The sequence below is a fragment of the Fulmarus glacialis genome, unplaced genomic scaffold (genome assembly GCF_000690835.1).
Source record: "Fulmarus glacialis isolate BGI_N327 unplaced genomic scaffold, ASM69083v1 scaffold142, whole genome shotgun sequence".
NCBI classification, from domain to species: Eukaryota; Metazoa; Chordata; class Aves; order Procellariiformes; family Procellariidae; genus Fulmarus; species Fulmarus glacialis.
The window spans coordinates 25,105-42,298 of NW_009196942.1; the positions used below are offsets into that span (position 1 = coordinate 25,105).

General features: G+C 40.6%; 1 protein-coding gene across 1 annotated transcript in view; it reads right to left on the reverse strand.

Moving 5' to 3' along the window:
• Positions 1–14,867: 14,867 nt before the first annotated feature.
• LOC104072776 (probable C-mannosyltransferase DPY19L1) overlaps positions 14,868–17,194 on the reverse strand; it is a gene marked incomplete at its 5' end in the record, with an annotated part of 48,456 nt that continues 46,129 nt past the window's right edge. Inside the window, 2 exons of the mRNA XM_009572347.1 lie at positions 14,868–15,740; positions 16,809–16,934. Of these exons, the coding sequence (XP_009570642.1) occupies positions 15,584–15,740; positions 16,809–16,934 (283 nt within the window). The remainder of the gene's footprint in view (positions 15,741–16,808; positions 16,935–17,194) is intronic.

Below are 17,194 nucleotides of genomic sequence, written 5' to 3' on the forward strand. Positions count from 1 at the left end.
AAAGGTCATGCTACCATCTCTCAGACCCCATCCTCCTGCACTCCCTGGGACATTTGCTTCAAGATGATAAGGTTTAAGAGCAGGCACGCAGGTGGTGGCATGCGATTAACTGAGATGTCTATAACACCATCGACACCAAAAATATGTTTAAGCATGTGAATATTTGAATGGAGACAGGCTGAGCGCCAAGATGGCAGTTCAGCTCATCAGTTCCCAGTACAGGACGCTGAGCCACCTGCGCCGGGGCAGCCTCTGGTTCTCCTGCGCCCTGCCAGCCCCACAGCTGCAGCATGCCCTGCACCCATGCAAAATAGCCCCCAGAAAGCAAGGGAAAATCCAAATCTGAGACCACGAGCATAAAAGCAAGGGGAGGAAATGCCAGGCACCTCATTAAGAGGCTCCACGCAGGGCTGAAGGAAAAGGATGCCAACCAGATATCTACAGAAAATATAGACTGTGATTCACATGGGATGCTCAGATTTTCCCCCTTGCCTTTCCTTGGGGCAGCGAGGGATTTTCCCAGAGGCTTATTCAGCTCACCGAGAAGCTCACACAGTCACTTGTGTTGACAAAGAGCATACAGAAAGGGCCATCATCCAGGTTGGTGCACCTTAACACACAGAGCAAGAGGGTCGGTCCCACCGCCCCCACCCCAGCTGGAAGCAAGTCCCAGGCAACACCGGCGCAAGCGTGGCTGTAAGAAGGGGATTCCTTTACTCAACTTTAAATATTAGATACATTTCTGAAGAAATTTCTGACCTTTTAAAAATGTCATTTTTATTCATTCAAGCACTTTGCAATACTAAATTTTAAATATTATTCAGAGGAATCCTTTGTCCTTTTCAAAATGCCATTATATTCATCCAGGCACACATATTTTTTATTTATATGCCTCTTTTTAATTCTATTTTACAGTATTACTGAAAGCAAAGTGCGTAACCTTTGACTACACTTTGAATTCCTCTTGCTGCAAGACTTCACACTGCACTGAGTTTGCTGCAGGGCTTCGAGACTGTTTCTTTGCCTTCTTTGAAATATACTTGTCTGAAGGTAGGAGTCAGGGCTGTGCTTCCCAGCCCCCTCAGTGTTTCTTTGCCGCCTTTGAAATATACTTGTCTGAAGGCTGCAGGGCTTCAGAGTCAGGGCTGTGCTTCCCAGCCCCCTCACAATTAAAACGAGAGCCCTGTGGTCCCACAATGTCCCCAGACGTTCTCCAGGCTGCAGGAGGTCACGGCACAGCTTAGCCACGCCTGGGCATCTGTCTGCTCGCCAGCACACTGACGGTGCAATATCACGGATGCAAATATGGCTGTGCAGATGCACACAAGGTGGCTTCTCATCTGACCAGGCAGGATCCCACGACCACCCCGACTCAGAGGCATATCTGCCTAAACATTCAGGACCAGCACTGCTGCAGCTACTTCGCTTTTGTCATCTGAGCTATTGAGATAAAAGCTTTGCACCTCTGCTTTTATGCCAGCTACAATCTTTAGTCCCCTGACTGCAGAGTCGATGCGCTCTGAACACCTTAACCGCCCCATCCTCATTTGTACACAGGCAGCAACATCACGCCAAGGACCATCACAGTACTGCAGGTTTCAGGCTTACCCCTGAAACACCCCCTTGTCCCTAGCTGTAAGCCAGCACTTGAGAAAAGAGGGGGTTTAAAGTGAGCCTAAATCCAAAGAAAAACAAAGTAGACTGTTTCCAGAACTGTAAAATTCCATTATTTTTGCATTTCCATTTAAAGTGATTATTCTTTTCTGGGTTATATATTAGCATCTCATTTAGTTATACAGCATACAAAGGACAGTATTTTGACATAGGAACTTTTACACTGAAATGAGCTAAGTTACCTGGGGAAAAAAACATGTAGAGAATATGAAAAGGCAAGAAAAGTTGAGCGTAATTTTCTAGAGATCCAGCACGCACAATTTATAGAGATAACGGCATATCAAACATTGAACTGAAAGCAAACCCCAGCCATTTTGGACCGTGACTGACTACCCTTTGAGGCTGACGATGAGCATTCAGTCAATTCAGTATTTCCAAATTCCTTCTTGGGCTGGGCTTCATTCCCGATCAATTAGCAGATACTACACCATGCTGCCAGGCAGCGAACTGATCTCAGTTAGTACCTACATGGTACTACATGGTGGCCAAGAAGGCCAACGGCATCCTGGCCTGTATGAGAAATAGTGTGGCCAGCAGGAGTAGGGAGGTGATCGTGCCCCTGTCCTCGGCCCTGGTGAGGCCGCACCTCGAATACTGTGTTCAGTTTTGGGCCCCTCACTACAAGAAGGACATTGAGGTGCTGGAGCGTGTCCAGAGAAGGGCAACGAAGCTGGTGAAGGGGCTGGAGAACAAGTCTTATGAGGAGCGGCTGAGGGAACTGGGGTTGTTTAGCCTGGAGAAGAGGAGGCTGAGGGGAGACCACATCGCGCTCTACAACTACCTGAAAGGAGGTTGTAGCGAGGTGGGGGTTGGTCTCTTCTCCCAAGTAACAAGCGATAGGACGAGAGGAAATGGCCTCAAGTTGCACCAAGGGAGGTTTAGACTGGACATTAGGAAAAACTTCTTTACTGGAAGAGTGGTCAGGCCTTGGAACAGGCTGCCCAGGGAAGTGGTGGAGTCACCATCCCTGGAAGTATTTAAAAGACGTGTAGATGAGGCGCTTAGGGACATAGTTTAGTGGGCATGGTGGTGTTGCGTTGACGGTTGGACTTGATGATCTTAGAGGTCTTTTCCAACCTTAATTATTCTATGATTCTATGATTCTACATGTTCTTTCAGCCAGACCGCTGTAATTCAGGATTTCTAGGTACCAAGTATCCTGGATATGCAAGGCTCCTTCAGGCCCCCGTGTGTTCCTCCCAACACTTCAGTGCCTGGGACAACAACTGTTAGAAGCCTACAGCTCTGGCATTGAGTTAAAACACCCTTGTCCCAGGATAGATGTTGCTGACTAGGTGCCAGGGAGGACAGTCTGGATCCAATACCTGTCCTTCTATGTCACAAAGGTGGCACCTACCTACAGCACTGCTTGCTACAGCACTCCAATACAACCAGATACTGGAATCAAAAGACTTTTTCTCATACTTCCTAGCAATCTTATCCTGAACTCTCTCCAAATCTCTCACTGTTCAAGCTGAAGATGAGCAAACTCAAGAAGAGAACTTTGCTCCTCTTGTATTTGGCATGGCTCAACCACCTTACTTTTCTTCTTGGATTTTCAGAGCTGTGTCAGCGTTAGCTGTTGGCAACACATGAGATGGGATACCTTTGTTCTCACTCTTTCAAGCCATTCGTGCACTCTGAGGTTTTCCTTAACATATCATACAATTGTTATATTCTCTTCATACCTGAGGAAGAGTGTGGGAGGAGGCTAAGTGAAACCAACAAAGCTTTTACAGCACACAGGGTCTCTCAGACACAATTATAGCTTCACTCTACAAAACAAACTCATGTCATACAGCTGGTGACTGCTCAGGTCATGACCTATATTTATTATATACCTTATTTATCACATTTATCATGCACTTCCCCTTCCCCTCTTAATCAAAAAAATCTGAATATAAGCTTGAACAACTCTCATGAAATGTTCATCATTTTTAAAATGTTGGAAAAAAATTTCTGCAGCTTTAATGTGGAATTTCTCTCTCTGCAACTGGAGACCTCTCAGCTGCTGGTAGGGGGGAGGTACTCAGCCATGGTCGGTTCTCCCAGGACCTCGCACTGCTTAGTCTCACAGATATTCAACTTCCACATCAAAACCAGACCTCACTTTTCACAACAAACAAGTCTAACACTTCAGGCTTTAGGGTGTCACTTTGTAATGTACAGCAAGTTTATCAGAGGGCTTGCTAAGGGTTTCCAGCGCGCATGTTTCCCTCACCTTCAGCTCTCAGCTGTTGGCTGCACATGCCCACTCCCATGCTTATGTTGCACAAGCACTTTAAGTTAGCTTTAATTTCAGCAACACGGTAAGTATTATCTCAACCAGTTCCTATATACAGTTCTCAGTGTGGCTACATGAACACCTCAGCCAACCCAAGGAGAAGATGGTGGAGGGTGAGAGCCAGCTTTCTGGCAACAACAGCAGCTTATGGAGCTGCTTGTGGACCCCTGATGTTGGCTTTGTACCAGAAAGCTGGCAGCCTTTCAAATGGTCAAAGCTTTCCAAAATAATTGTCTGGTAAAATGTGTTCTGAGGACAAAGCACATGGATGACAAGCACATGGACGACAAGCACATGGACAAAGCGCAAAGTATGGTGGATGAAAAATCCAAGCCAGCATTACATCTGGCAGTGACCCGCTATTCAGATACACACGTGTCCTCTGACACGAATGCAATTGTATGCATGTCCAGACACCAGAAAACCCACAAATGTGTCAAAGTTAGTCCCTCCAAAACCAGCACAAGCCAAAACTGTCACTGTGCGTGACAGTTAATTTACTCTTTTTTCCTGCATGTGGGTATAACACGATATAGAACAGAATTACTACCACAAAGTATATTTGTTTTATATAGTGTACAGAGTAGCCTGCCCTGATTAATTCTTTTTCATTATTTTACCTTATCCCAAGCATTCAGCACACACCTTCTTAACTCCACACTTCTCAGATGTGCTGCCTTAGGGTTTTTTTCGTACCCATGATTGCACCCTGAGCTTGCATCAGACGCATCCATGACATTATCTCCCTGACACCTTGTGAGGAAGCCCATCCTCCCAGTCCTACAGACGCAGAAGAGGAGTTTTACATCATCTGGTTTAAATTTATGATTTCAAACCAAACCTTCTAATGGCTTCATGGGCAGCTGCAAGTGCTCAGCACTGTTTAGAGCAGATTCCACTTGCATCAGTGAAGGGGCCCAAGGCTGGAGAAACCTTGTTCACCCCTTAGTTTGCTTGACTTAGTTAAACTATCGACAGATAATAAAGGGGGTACAGTATGGCTCAACCACTTCTTAGGAAATAACCCGCTACGTTACAGAAGCGCACATCACTGTCTCCCCCAAACTGTGGTACTCTCCAGGTCAAACATAGACACAAATGCAGACACAGCCCCACACTTCACATCCTCACTGTCCCCAACCCAGTCCCCTTGAACCTGTGCACCACACAAGACCCACAGAAACCCCTCAGATCCACAGCTTGCCTTTCAATCCTGCACCGAGGTCTATGGCTTGACACACGGCTGCAAACCCCACAGCCCCCCGGCAGCCCCCTCCCAGTGCCTCCTGCCCCCTTGCCCAACCTTGCCCCTCACCCTGAGCCCAGGGGAAAGCTACCAGACTGCAGGACCTGGGGCTGGACCTGCCTGCAGCCCCCTCTGGCTTTCTGCTGTGCCCTTGGAGGGAGAACTGCAGTCCCGACGATGACTTGCCAGAGTTTGCACAGTTCTTCAAGTAACATTCAAACAATGTCGCCGTCTTGGACCTCCCTGCAGCAGGTTGTGAGCCCCTGCAGCAGGTGTTCATCCCGTCTGTGCTGACTCAGCACTGCTCAGCAAGGGGTGGGGTGTGCTCTGCAAGGGCTGCAGCAATCACCTCCGAGCCCTTGAGGCATGGTGGATGCCATGGGGGATGCATCCACTCCTCCAGCACGGCCTGTGGATGTAAGGCAGCAGAAGGGCTTTTTTTCTGGAGGGGGCAGATGGGGATAATATCTCAAATTTAGGCTGGTGCAGCCATTATGCCTTATGGTTACCTTGTAGGCATCCTAATACTTTCCGACGAAAGCCCTCTCTCTTCCTCCTATGTGCAGAGCTGTGGGAAAGAGCTCTGAAATACAGGCACTTGCCAAAGGAAAAAACCGGTAGCCCTATGAACAGTGAAGCTTGTTGTCCTTAGCTTCCCTTCCCCTTTCCCTTACCACTTTTGCCTATATCCTCATTATATCTGCACAGGCGAGAGACGATACCGTTGCAATTGGGGCAGAGGTACTCGGGCAGCTAGGTTCTGCTGGTTTTGGAGTGGGGGAGGTAACGCTCATCTCTTTTGCCTTCCTCCTCCTGTCTACCAGTTTCATCGAAGCCTGTAAAACATTATCTTTGAGAGCTCTACTTTCCCATCAAATTTGATTAAATTTAGGCAGGAACTCAAAAGTTTTTTGGTAGGGACTGACAGAGAAGGGCCCTCCTGAAGGTCCAGCATCACAGACACTTTCAACCAGTGTTGGGTGACCCAGCCACTGAAAAAAGCTGGTGTTGACTGTCTGTGTCTTCCTCCACGATGCCTTTTCTCCTTGGTTGTTCCAAGGTTTCCTGTAGCTGTGTGATGAACAAGATTACGTACTCAGCTGATGTAAAAAACAGTTTATTTTGCCAGGTGAATTTCATCCGGACCAAGTCCTGCTCTGGTTTACTGCATTGACTGCATGAAAGTTCATGTTAGTATGCAAGCTGGCTGAGGGAGAATGACTTCTTCGGTGGCAATCTAGTTTACGCTGGTTTGCCACTTATGTGGAATTACTGCTTTAGCCAGACTAAATCCTTCCACCATTTTAAAATCACCGAGCTGGGAAAAACTTTAGAAGAAGATTGTATTTAACATTCTCATACCTGTATTTTGCATTAGCCATTCTCTCAGAGTTAAATTAACATTTTTTTTTCTTCAAATGCTTGCGATATGTTTTATTTTTAATTTAATTTCTTTTTTTTTATAAACTCAATGAAAAAGAATAATTTATTAATGTTTTTCTCTAAGTGAATGTGATCGCTGTGTTTCCCCTCCGTCTTCCAATCTTTCTCAGTCAGAGAATAGTTCTAGGAGGTGGTGTTACAGCTTGTATAAATTATGGGTTTTAGGCTTCAGTAATGCTGAGGAAGTAGAAAATCTCTACCTCAGGGAAAGTTTAGTTTATGCTCCTCTAAATTCTTCCAAAATCAAACACATGTGCTAGTACATAGACAACAAAGTTTCATCCGGTGATGAGACTGAATCCAATCGCTAGCGAAAAAAAGCCTGAGGAAAATGGGCTCCTGGGTGCTGGAAAAGTGGACGAAAACCAAGGGCAACCTCCCCCAAGTCACTGGAGTGGCACTTGAATGGCATCTGATCTGGCAGTGACACCTGCTGTAGATGAAATCTGACTGAACGCTGCAGGTCAGCACGCTCCGTAGTGACAGCCCACAGCAGGGTGCGTGACCTTCCCAGCTTTGAGTGTGTCTTTTGGATGGACCTTGCTGGTTGCTCGCTGCCACCCATCTTTTCATCACAGTTGTGAATCAGGTAGTTACACAGGAATCGACGAAGTTCATTTACAGGGTCTACTTCCAAGAATACAACTAACGTTCAGAAGGATTTGCTGCAATGGACATCTGCCACTGTGTGCAGAAATAATAGGTACAGCGAATTCAGTAAGTGTGAGCCAGCAACAGAGTTTGGCTCCTTCGCCTTTTACCTTAAAATGGTCTCGCTGTTCACATATTCTCCGCTATCAGCTCAGATGGCAAGAGCGAAGGGTGGCCTGCAGTCACACTGTGCCATAAGGGAGAAAATATGAAAGGGTATCAAGAGACCAGAAACTGATGAAGAGTGTATGTACTGTTCACCCTCAGTTGCATTTCCAAATTGTGTGCTTCCCTCATCCTTGGTTCTTACCGGGTGTAATCTGACCCATCAAAAACAGATCAGTGTGATTCTGTAACATTGTCAGAAAACATCTTTTGGCTTTTTGGTCACTTTATCAGAGGAAATTGCCTTGATTTTTAAAGCTTTCAGTAAAACATGCATGTATATTTTCTGTATTTGCTTGTCACAGATTTGCAGTAGCAAGTTCCAGAAGGGAATGTAGACATTTACGGAGTGGCAGCAGCATCAAAAAGTACATCACTGTTGTTATCTATTTGTGAAATGTAAATAGGGGAGCACAGAGCAGATAACTTTCCATCGTAGTTGCTTGCTCTGCACAGATGGCGTTTAAATCCCTTCAGTTGCACAGAGCGGAGTGTTGCCTATTACACAAAGGCATTGGATGAAGCACGATGGTAATAAGGTAACGAAAAAAGGAGGGAAACACAGTGTGAATAGGGAACACCGAGGTCCTATGCTTCACCACACTGACAGCGAAGGTGACAATACCCATGGGCTGCCTGAGAGGGTCTAGACGATTTGAAACACCAGAAAGCACACCAGTACAAAGATAAATGAAACAGTTAAGCTGGCAAACAGCGATGCGATGAAATAACATTGCCAACCACAAATAACTAAAATTTTGTGGTTTTAAACTCCCCAGACATGTCATCTTCTTTCAAAAACTCCAAGACCAGAAGGGGTGATTGCATAGGTTACATGTTCATTAAAGCTTTCCAACTGAACTACTTAGCACAGCAGAACAACATCCTCCTGTTTCTTCTTCAGTGACTTGTCCTAATGTGTTTTAACACCCATCTTGGAAACAAAAAAAAAAAAAAAAAAGGAGCCTCAGAGCAGAAGGATTGTGTAATTCTTCATGTGGCAGCAAAAAACAATTAGCAAGTTCTAGTCCTACATTCAAAGCAGAAGAGCAGCTTGAAAAAGTGCTCATTGAGGATCAGATGATCTTTTTAAAACTAAAAATTTCTGTCTTGAAACACTTCCAAGATCTCCTTTTTTTTAAACAAGATTTGGGGGTTAAAGTTTTTCGTTAAGTAGCCAATTCTGAGTGACTGACCCGACCAATATTTCTTTCTGGAAGTTGGGCCAGGACTGCACACCCTGGAATGAAGGCACACAAAATCATTCATGACTTTTGAAAAGCCACGCTTTCACCTCTTTTGTGCTAAAGTTTGTTCATTATGTTCCCAGTGATTAACAATCCCAATAATCCCTCATTTTTCTGCTGCAACCTTGACAAGCATCCTGATTCTAAATAGTCTTCTAAACTGGCAATAAATAAGAGTATTTTGAATGCAGCAGCTAACTCAGGAAGATCTTTGATCTCCAGTGTGCCTCCTCTGTGCTCTTCTACTTGGTATATTAGATCAGATTACACACCTTTCAAGGGATTACACCATGATACGGTAGATGACACTTGTCCAAAGGGCTCTTAAGTTGCAATCAAAGTATGGGAAACTTGGTCAAACCACCACTACGACATAACGCAGATGTCATTCTGATTCATAGCAGCTTGAATGAATTCTTCAGTAAAACACACGTCTGGACTTACTGGTTAGGTTAGTAGCAACATGCTTAGTCCTCACTAAAAATAAATCCAGCTCCTACTAGGTCACTAGTTCAAGCCCACACAGAAGACAACATGATGTGATGACAGCTGCGATACATCCACTTCAGTTCCTATCATTACAGCACAGCATAGCATGTGCTTGGTAGTTTACTGTGGTGAGCACCTGCGTCACAGAAATGAGTTAAGATCTGCTACAAATAGAATTTGTAGCCAAGAAAGTTATTTTCAGGCCATACAAACAAACACAAATGACACGTGTGTGGGTTTTTTTCCTCCAACTGTCCTTGTTACCCTTTCTGTGAGGTCCTGATGACAATGTGTACTCCAGGTTTAACCTTGTAATAAGTCCAGGCTCTTTTTAACTCATTAATAAATGAATTGCAGCACAATGGAGAATGACGACAGACTACCCTGGTACAGGAACACCAGCTAACAAGGACGGCTTCCATCACCTAGTTCATTGGCATAAGACAAGGATTTTGGCAAGATTTAGAAAAAACAGGTCATGTTTGGAAGATGCAAACACCTTCTCAGTTTCAGCTATTCAATTTTGCTCAATTCTGTTCTGTTCAGTTTTATCCTATTTCCCAGCATCGAGGTGAAAGAGCACAAGATGAAATAGAACACAGAAACAAACCAGAAAAACACATTCCAAATACAGTCTGACTTTATTGAAACCATGTTTCCTTCCTACTGCACCTTGACATTGCAAATATTTGCTTTTTAATTTATTTCCATTGAAACTTTATTGCTTCGCTACTTCCTCACGTATAAGGACAATCTTACAAAACAAACCATCAGTGCTGACAGGTTCCTTTCTAAATTCAATTATCAATTCAGTTGCACATCGAGGGTTCAAAGGAAGGTAATACATGTCACAGGCTCCTAATTCAAAGGTGTCTTTACAAGTCTTTTTTGTTTCAGGCAAAAACTTAATGGATGAAATAAACCTGCAACTATTCAAGTAAATAGCCAAGACCTCATTAGTTTAAAAATTACTTACAGATTCTGACAGCACCACTTGCTCATTTGATTGATTTTAAGCATTGAGGGTAGTAAACTCTAAGATTAAGGGACTGGATAAAGAAGTCGTGGAATACAACTTACTTTTGATCATCTTGTTACCATTTCTCCCTTCTCAAAATATTTTAAATTATGTAATAACACAGAAATGGCCAAAGAGTATCAAAGCAAAGACCTTGTATGCAGCAGCCTGTAGCCTGATAACTGCAGCTAAATCCAGCAAGGATCTAGAACAAAGGATATAAAGGTTAAGGAAAACATCTACTCCTAGCGCTTTTATACAACTCGTGTTTTGAGTTGAATGGCCTTTAAAATACTTCAGGAATATGAGATTTCTATTCTACTCTGCTACTAAGCTTGATTCTAACTTTACCTTCCATTGCTCATAAAAATAAGCTTCTCCAAATATAGATGCATTATATTTTCATAATCAAAATCAAAGAAAAGCAAGGCAGTAATTCAAGCATCGTCAAGCTAATTCAGGGAAAAACAGGAGGCATCCTACTCTGGGGTACTTTCAGCCTTTGCTTTTTCTTAGCTAAGAAAAAAAAAAAAAGTTGAATTTTTTGAATTAAACTGTAAAAGCCAATACTTCAGAAGAGGCTAGAATTTTTTTTCCAGAACTCAGGCAGAGATATCTACAGCAAAACACCAACAGCCTGCAAATAAGGTTTGCTGACTGCATCCTAAGACACCCTAGAGACTTGTAGTCAGAGAAGCTGAGCAACCAGTTGCTCAGTAACATAAAGATGATACTGCTCAGCTGTCTGAACACAGTGATAATTAGTAATGGAAGTAAGAATTTTGGGCACTGGCTTTGAAAAGAAGCTTGGTCAAGCCTGAAGAATAAACTCAAGTGACTTGTTTCCTTCCCCATGAACATCAAAAGAACAGAAATTTTCCCTTTAGCAGTTGTCCTCTTTAAGGCTCAGTATTATCTTTAAATAAGAACCAATAAACACTTCCATATTCTTCAGGCTAAAAGCTAGATCTCATCCTTCCTGCCAAACAGGCAAAACAAGTGCTGCTTGCACTCGAGAATCAATTTATACATTGATAATCTTGACGGGATAGAAGACTGGCAACAGGGATCTCTCATTTGCAGTCATTTTACACAGTAATCAAGCAGCATCTTCTCACCCAACAGGAAAATGAGAAATTTTACAAGAAATGTGCACTTCTGACAGGGCTGGGGAGCTTCTTACGCCATGTAGCTGTAACGCCTGATCCAAAGTCCAGGGAAGTTGACCTGATGATATTAAGGCAAAGGCTCAGCTAGCGTCAGTACGGTATCTTATGATATTGCTGATCGCTGCTGAAATGCAGGTTATCTTGCTTGAGTTCTCAGCCAGATGTGAAACCAGTATTATTCACTCAGTCTGATATATCTACTATCTCGTGATCTATTGGCAATAAATGTTCTATATGTTTGCTATACTGTAACAGAAATAAAGTTGTTGCACTTCTACATGATGAATCCACTCAAACTACTGACAATTTCATACGTTGTATGAATTTCATCAATAATGGAGAATTACAGCATAAGATCAGAAAGCAGCCAATTTGCTAAGAAGGAAAGGGATTCTGCCTAACCCTGTAAATCGTTCTACTTCTCTACTCCAACCCAACAGGTCAGCTTAAAGCTCTGCTACGAACAGTTTATCATAATGTTTGACTTCGTACTGGAATAGAAGTGCTTCTGTCATATAGCTACAGCTGAGAATCTGTTTATCATGGCACTGAGAGGTTTCACTGCCCAAGTGATTCATGCACAGCTGACCAGTTCTCAGATTTAGTTGTTCTGCACGTCATTTTATGTCCCCAGTCTTAATTTTACTCAAAGTATAATTATTCCCTAACATTTAAACTCTATTAATATTCAAACAGTAAAGTCTTCCTTTCACACCACAACTGCCATCCTACTCTTTCCTCATAGTACAACAATAAAGCTCACATAGAAAAGCACTACTATCAGTTAGGATTTTGATTCCTTTTTCCCGCTGCTGAAATGACTCAGGAACACCTTCTTCGTTTGGGTTTAACAGTATCACGTTGTTTTACTGCAGTCCTTCACATTATGCAACTTAGGTGAAACAACAGCATTTACAGGTTGTTACAACAGCGTTATACGGTTGGACTCGATGATCTTAAAGGGCCTTTTCCAACCTAAATGATTCTATGATTCTACAGAAACTACACAACAATGCAATCTGAAGGTCCCAAGCCATAATAAACATTTTGTAATTGCTTTCAACAATGGTGATTTCTGACAATGCTGTCTTTATACTCTTTCTTACATATTTGCTTTTGCTGAAGGAGTTTTCTTTACTTATTTTGGAGTCAGTCCTAGGTTATGGAACTCAATATCTTAATCAGAAAAATCCAAGAGATACTGAGTGACTTAGTTTCACTGTTTAAGCTGAATTGCAAAAAAAGGCAAAAGCAAAGCTGGATTTTTAAATGGTAGATGAGAAGGATGAAGTGCAAGCCAGTAACGAATACGACTTAGCATCTTTGTTTCACAAAGGTGCCTCATCTGGTCTCCATACTAAATATTACTGTTTGCACAAATCAGAAGTTTGATCCCAAATTGTAATTGTGCCTTTTGTAATGAAGAAATTTACTGCATTCAAAGCTAGCAATATTTCAGGTTCCATACGATGGAATCATATCATATATGCATATCATTATGATCCAATATTACTAGAATGTAACAGAAACTATTTTCAGGTACTGAACTATTCCAGTTCTGTGCCTACCTTACATGAAGGCCAGCGCATATTTAAAAATGAACTTACTTGAGTTACAGCTTTATTGATTAGGATCTTGCAAAAGGAAACACAACTTCAGTGAGACTTAAGAAATCTCAAACTTCTGTTTTCTGGTTCAAGTTGCAGTGATAAGCATAATATCAACATGGTGCTCCTACGTGTAAAATGTTGTATTATTTAAACCCAAATTCTTTCCTTTGGAATTGAGAGCAAATTACTGAGATGGCAAGAAATTCGTAACATGATACACCCAATTAATGAATTCCCATGTTTCTTCCCCACAATCATATATTGCATTTTTTACTTCGCATTTTTCCATTACTAGATTTTATCATCTTAACATTAGATGACAATATTTATTTGGGTTTAAGACCAGTTCAAAAAGAGGGACAGTATCATATCCCTCAACATAACCTGAAAATTTACAAACAGGGTCTGGCCATGTCCTCAGTAACAACAGCCTCCTCATCAAATGGGGAACATTTTTACTAAAGCACATCTTTGAACATTAACTTTCAAATGTTTCTTCATTCTACCAGTATTTGGGCTTCACTCTTGATTACCTGACTTTAGAAACTTAGAATAAAAAGAGAATAATTTTGAACTGCCTTCCAGTTTCACTTTGCATGTAAATAGGTATTTGACATTTTCTCACTGCCTTTTCACATATTCCTGCACTGATACTCCAAATACAAAGGAGGCCGGAAAGAGGTGTGTGAGTTTGGTTAAACTACCTGAAGCACTTCCTTGCATTGTTTAGCTGAGGGTTCAGCTTCAATCACATCTGCTGTGGCAACTGTATTAAACTTCAGTTTAATAGACAGAAGAGCAGAAATGTAACATCCATCAGAAACATGAGAACAATTTCCATCTTTTTCTTTTTTATTTAATCACATAAGTACATGTCAACAGTTGGCATAAACTTCATAAAAATACAGTACTTTTTGTGCTGTAATCCTACTCACAATGTTTATATAAAGATTTTTTTCCTGCTTCCTTGAATTCAATTAACATTTTAAAAAGTGACTTCCCAAAAGCCCTTTTTGTGATAGTTTCCTTATAGAAATTTTTCCAAAATCTATTCTGTAAAAGTTAAAAAGCTAATGCATTTTCAGCCATTCTCCCTCACCCTCTCAATAAAACAGCTCTTAAAAAAATAAGAAGTCTTAGAATACTGATCAGTTGTTACACTACTACTTTATCATAGATTCCCATTTAATTGATACTGTTATAGGCATGACGGATGCTATTCCTATAGCATCTAATATTCCTAGATGCTATTAGGGCTAAAAAGACCAGTCGTATCAACAGACTGATGTCTGAACAAAAAACCAAGCCAAAACAAAACCAAAACATGAATGATATACAGAGAAACATTAGACTTCAGAAGTCTTATGCTGTAGAATCACAATTACTTCCCAACGGCAATAAGCATACAAAAATTCTGTCAAGTCAGCTAAACGACTAAAGGGTGTCCTTGCACTGGGTATCTTGGTAAGTGAATTCTCTAAATTCTTTATAACCGATAACGTTGGTGTGACACCGAGATGACAGAAAAACTGCAGAACCAGTTCAATATTTTTGGAGCAATTATACCCACAGAACACCCATATCACAATTGGGTTAAATTTCATTTTTCTTTAATGTCGATGATAAAATCCAGGCAGGATCTAATACATGGGGAAAGAAAATAGGGCATAAATTCTGAAAGTAATCTCTTATCAAGTTAGGCGCTGAAGGTCTAGTTAAGGCAGTGAAGGATTTATTTTAGTATCTTTCTAAGGCTATGACAGATTTTTCCTGAATAAAGCATTTTCCCTTAAAAATTTCATGTATGTTATGCCAGCGTATTCTGAATGCATAAGAATGCTAAAAAATCCTTGGACACTGAGAAGCTAAACTATTGCTCACTGCAAATATTACCCTTATTAGTCTTCTTTTTTAGTATCAATAAGATTCCAGGAACAGATTCCAGGAACATGCACCTAAATAATGAAGTTTCAAGTCTGCCTACAAACTTTTCCATTTCAAAAGCAAGCTTAAAAGCATGTGTTAAGTGATCCAGAATGACGAATGCTCTTAATCCTCTCAAAGAAAAAAAAAAATGTATTTCTCTCAGACATGACTAGTGAAACTACGTGACTTTTAAGAGAATTTCTAGTATCACCTTGTCCAGGAGGGAGATGGGTAATGAAGTGACATGAGAAATGCGATGCCAGATGCTATAGCACCATTCCTTCTTTCCTAGCTGCTAGCACCAAAGCTTTAAACAAACTTGCTTTGCTAAGACATTCTGACAGTCCCATTTCACAATATCATTGGTTTTGACAATGGAGTTACTTTCCATAGCTACTTTTAACTCTTTTTGGACCAGTGTTAAATAAAATGTGCAAACATATAACCATTTGCATAGCAAATCTCAAGGGACTGACCCTGAAATAGAAATCCAAACTGTTAGGTTTAAGATATTTCTATAATCAGAATTCACTTGAAATGGTAAAAAATAAAATACACATTTTTCCATTTTAAGTCTAGTAGAAAAGGTATTTCTGATTTAGAATTCTTATAGTTACTAGTTTAAAAAGTTGAAAGACTGATGGTTCTTTGCATTGAAATGTTATTCCTTTGGAATCTTCAAGACTCTGTAATTGCTATTTTCAAATACTGTGATGAAATATGGCCTGGAATCCTTGCTCATAAGGGTACATAAAGGAATTTTGCCGCTATTAGCAGGATCTTCGACATCCCAAATTTCAGGCATACTGCAACCAGGCCTAGAAAACATATGAATAAGAAAACAGAAATGAAGAAATGCCATCAAAAAACATACAGCTTGCTGAACTTAGTTTTATAACCCCCCTATGAATACTTGATTGCACTAAGTATTTTTTTAAGTTTGTCTTTATACTAGAAATTCTTATCAGATTACAAAATCAATAAATATAGTAGTAATTTAAAAAATAGTATCAAGAATGTGTAAAATTTGTCTGCTTTTGTGATTACATAATTATTAAGAATTAATTTGGAGGAGGAAGCATATAAAACAATGCAAATTATACAATATACATTACCAGGGACACTTAAAACTTAAACCTCCTATAAAATGGAGGGTGATGTTCACACTCCTAACATTCCTAAAGAAAACTCAGGAAATAAAACACCTTTAAAAAAAAAAGTAGTAACTCCTTTCTTTTTTATTACGGCACATAACCACATCAATTCCCTGTCCAGTTATCTTTCAAAGTAAGAATTAATGAGAATTTCCTAATTTGTCAAAGATAATAGCAAAGAAATAGAACAGATTAATTTAATTTTATTCTAAATGCAAAGAAAATAAAATAAAAAATCCAAACTAATCGTGTTCTAAAGACCAAAAAGAGAAATTGGGACAGCAAAAACAAAAAAAAAAAGCATAGCTTTTTCATAAGGACAGCTTAAATGCGACAAAATTTTCAGTGACCAGCAATGGTCATAATATTTTGGTGCTCAAACTATCTTTTACTCTGCACCTTTTATTCATACTAGGCTTTCATTATACACGATATCTGTTCTTGCCATCACAGAATGATGACTTGTTTCCTTTGTGAATCTCTTCTGTATTTTACAGTGAAGTTTAAAAATACATACAACACAGCTTTTCAGGTGCACACAAAGACCGCAAGGTTGCTAATGTGGGTAAAGTTAATTATACTTACTAATATCTGGAGACACTGGACAAAAATGTATTTTGGACACTTTTAATAAAGCACAGATCAACATTTCAAAACTACTACTTGATATGAATCTTAGACTACATATTTGAGTGGCATATCATTCTTGTAAGAAAGAGAGAGAGTACTCACTTTTTTCTGCTTACACACAATGACTCTTCCAGAATATAGTAATTCACTCCTAATTTTATCAATTCTCGTTTTACTTCTTTTGCAGGTTTTCGACTGTACATGGAATACACTACTTTAGTTCTGGCCCTTCAAAAAGAGAAATATAAAAGTTAGCTAGCAACATAGCATGAAAATGTAAGTTTTAACTTTAGATGGGACAGGAAGGCTTTTTATTTCACAAGACGACTAGGCTAAACCAAAGTTTAAATTAATAGTGCCATTTGCTTTAATGTGATTATTTCTTCACAAACATGATCATTCCAAGAACAATGTATGCAGCCCTTTGATTTTTCTGTAGCCGGAGACAACTTTGTAACAAGATCCATGGTTACTGTGAACAGAAAATG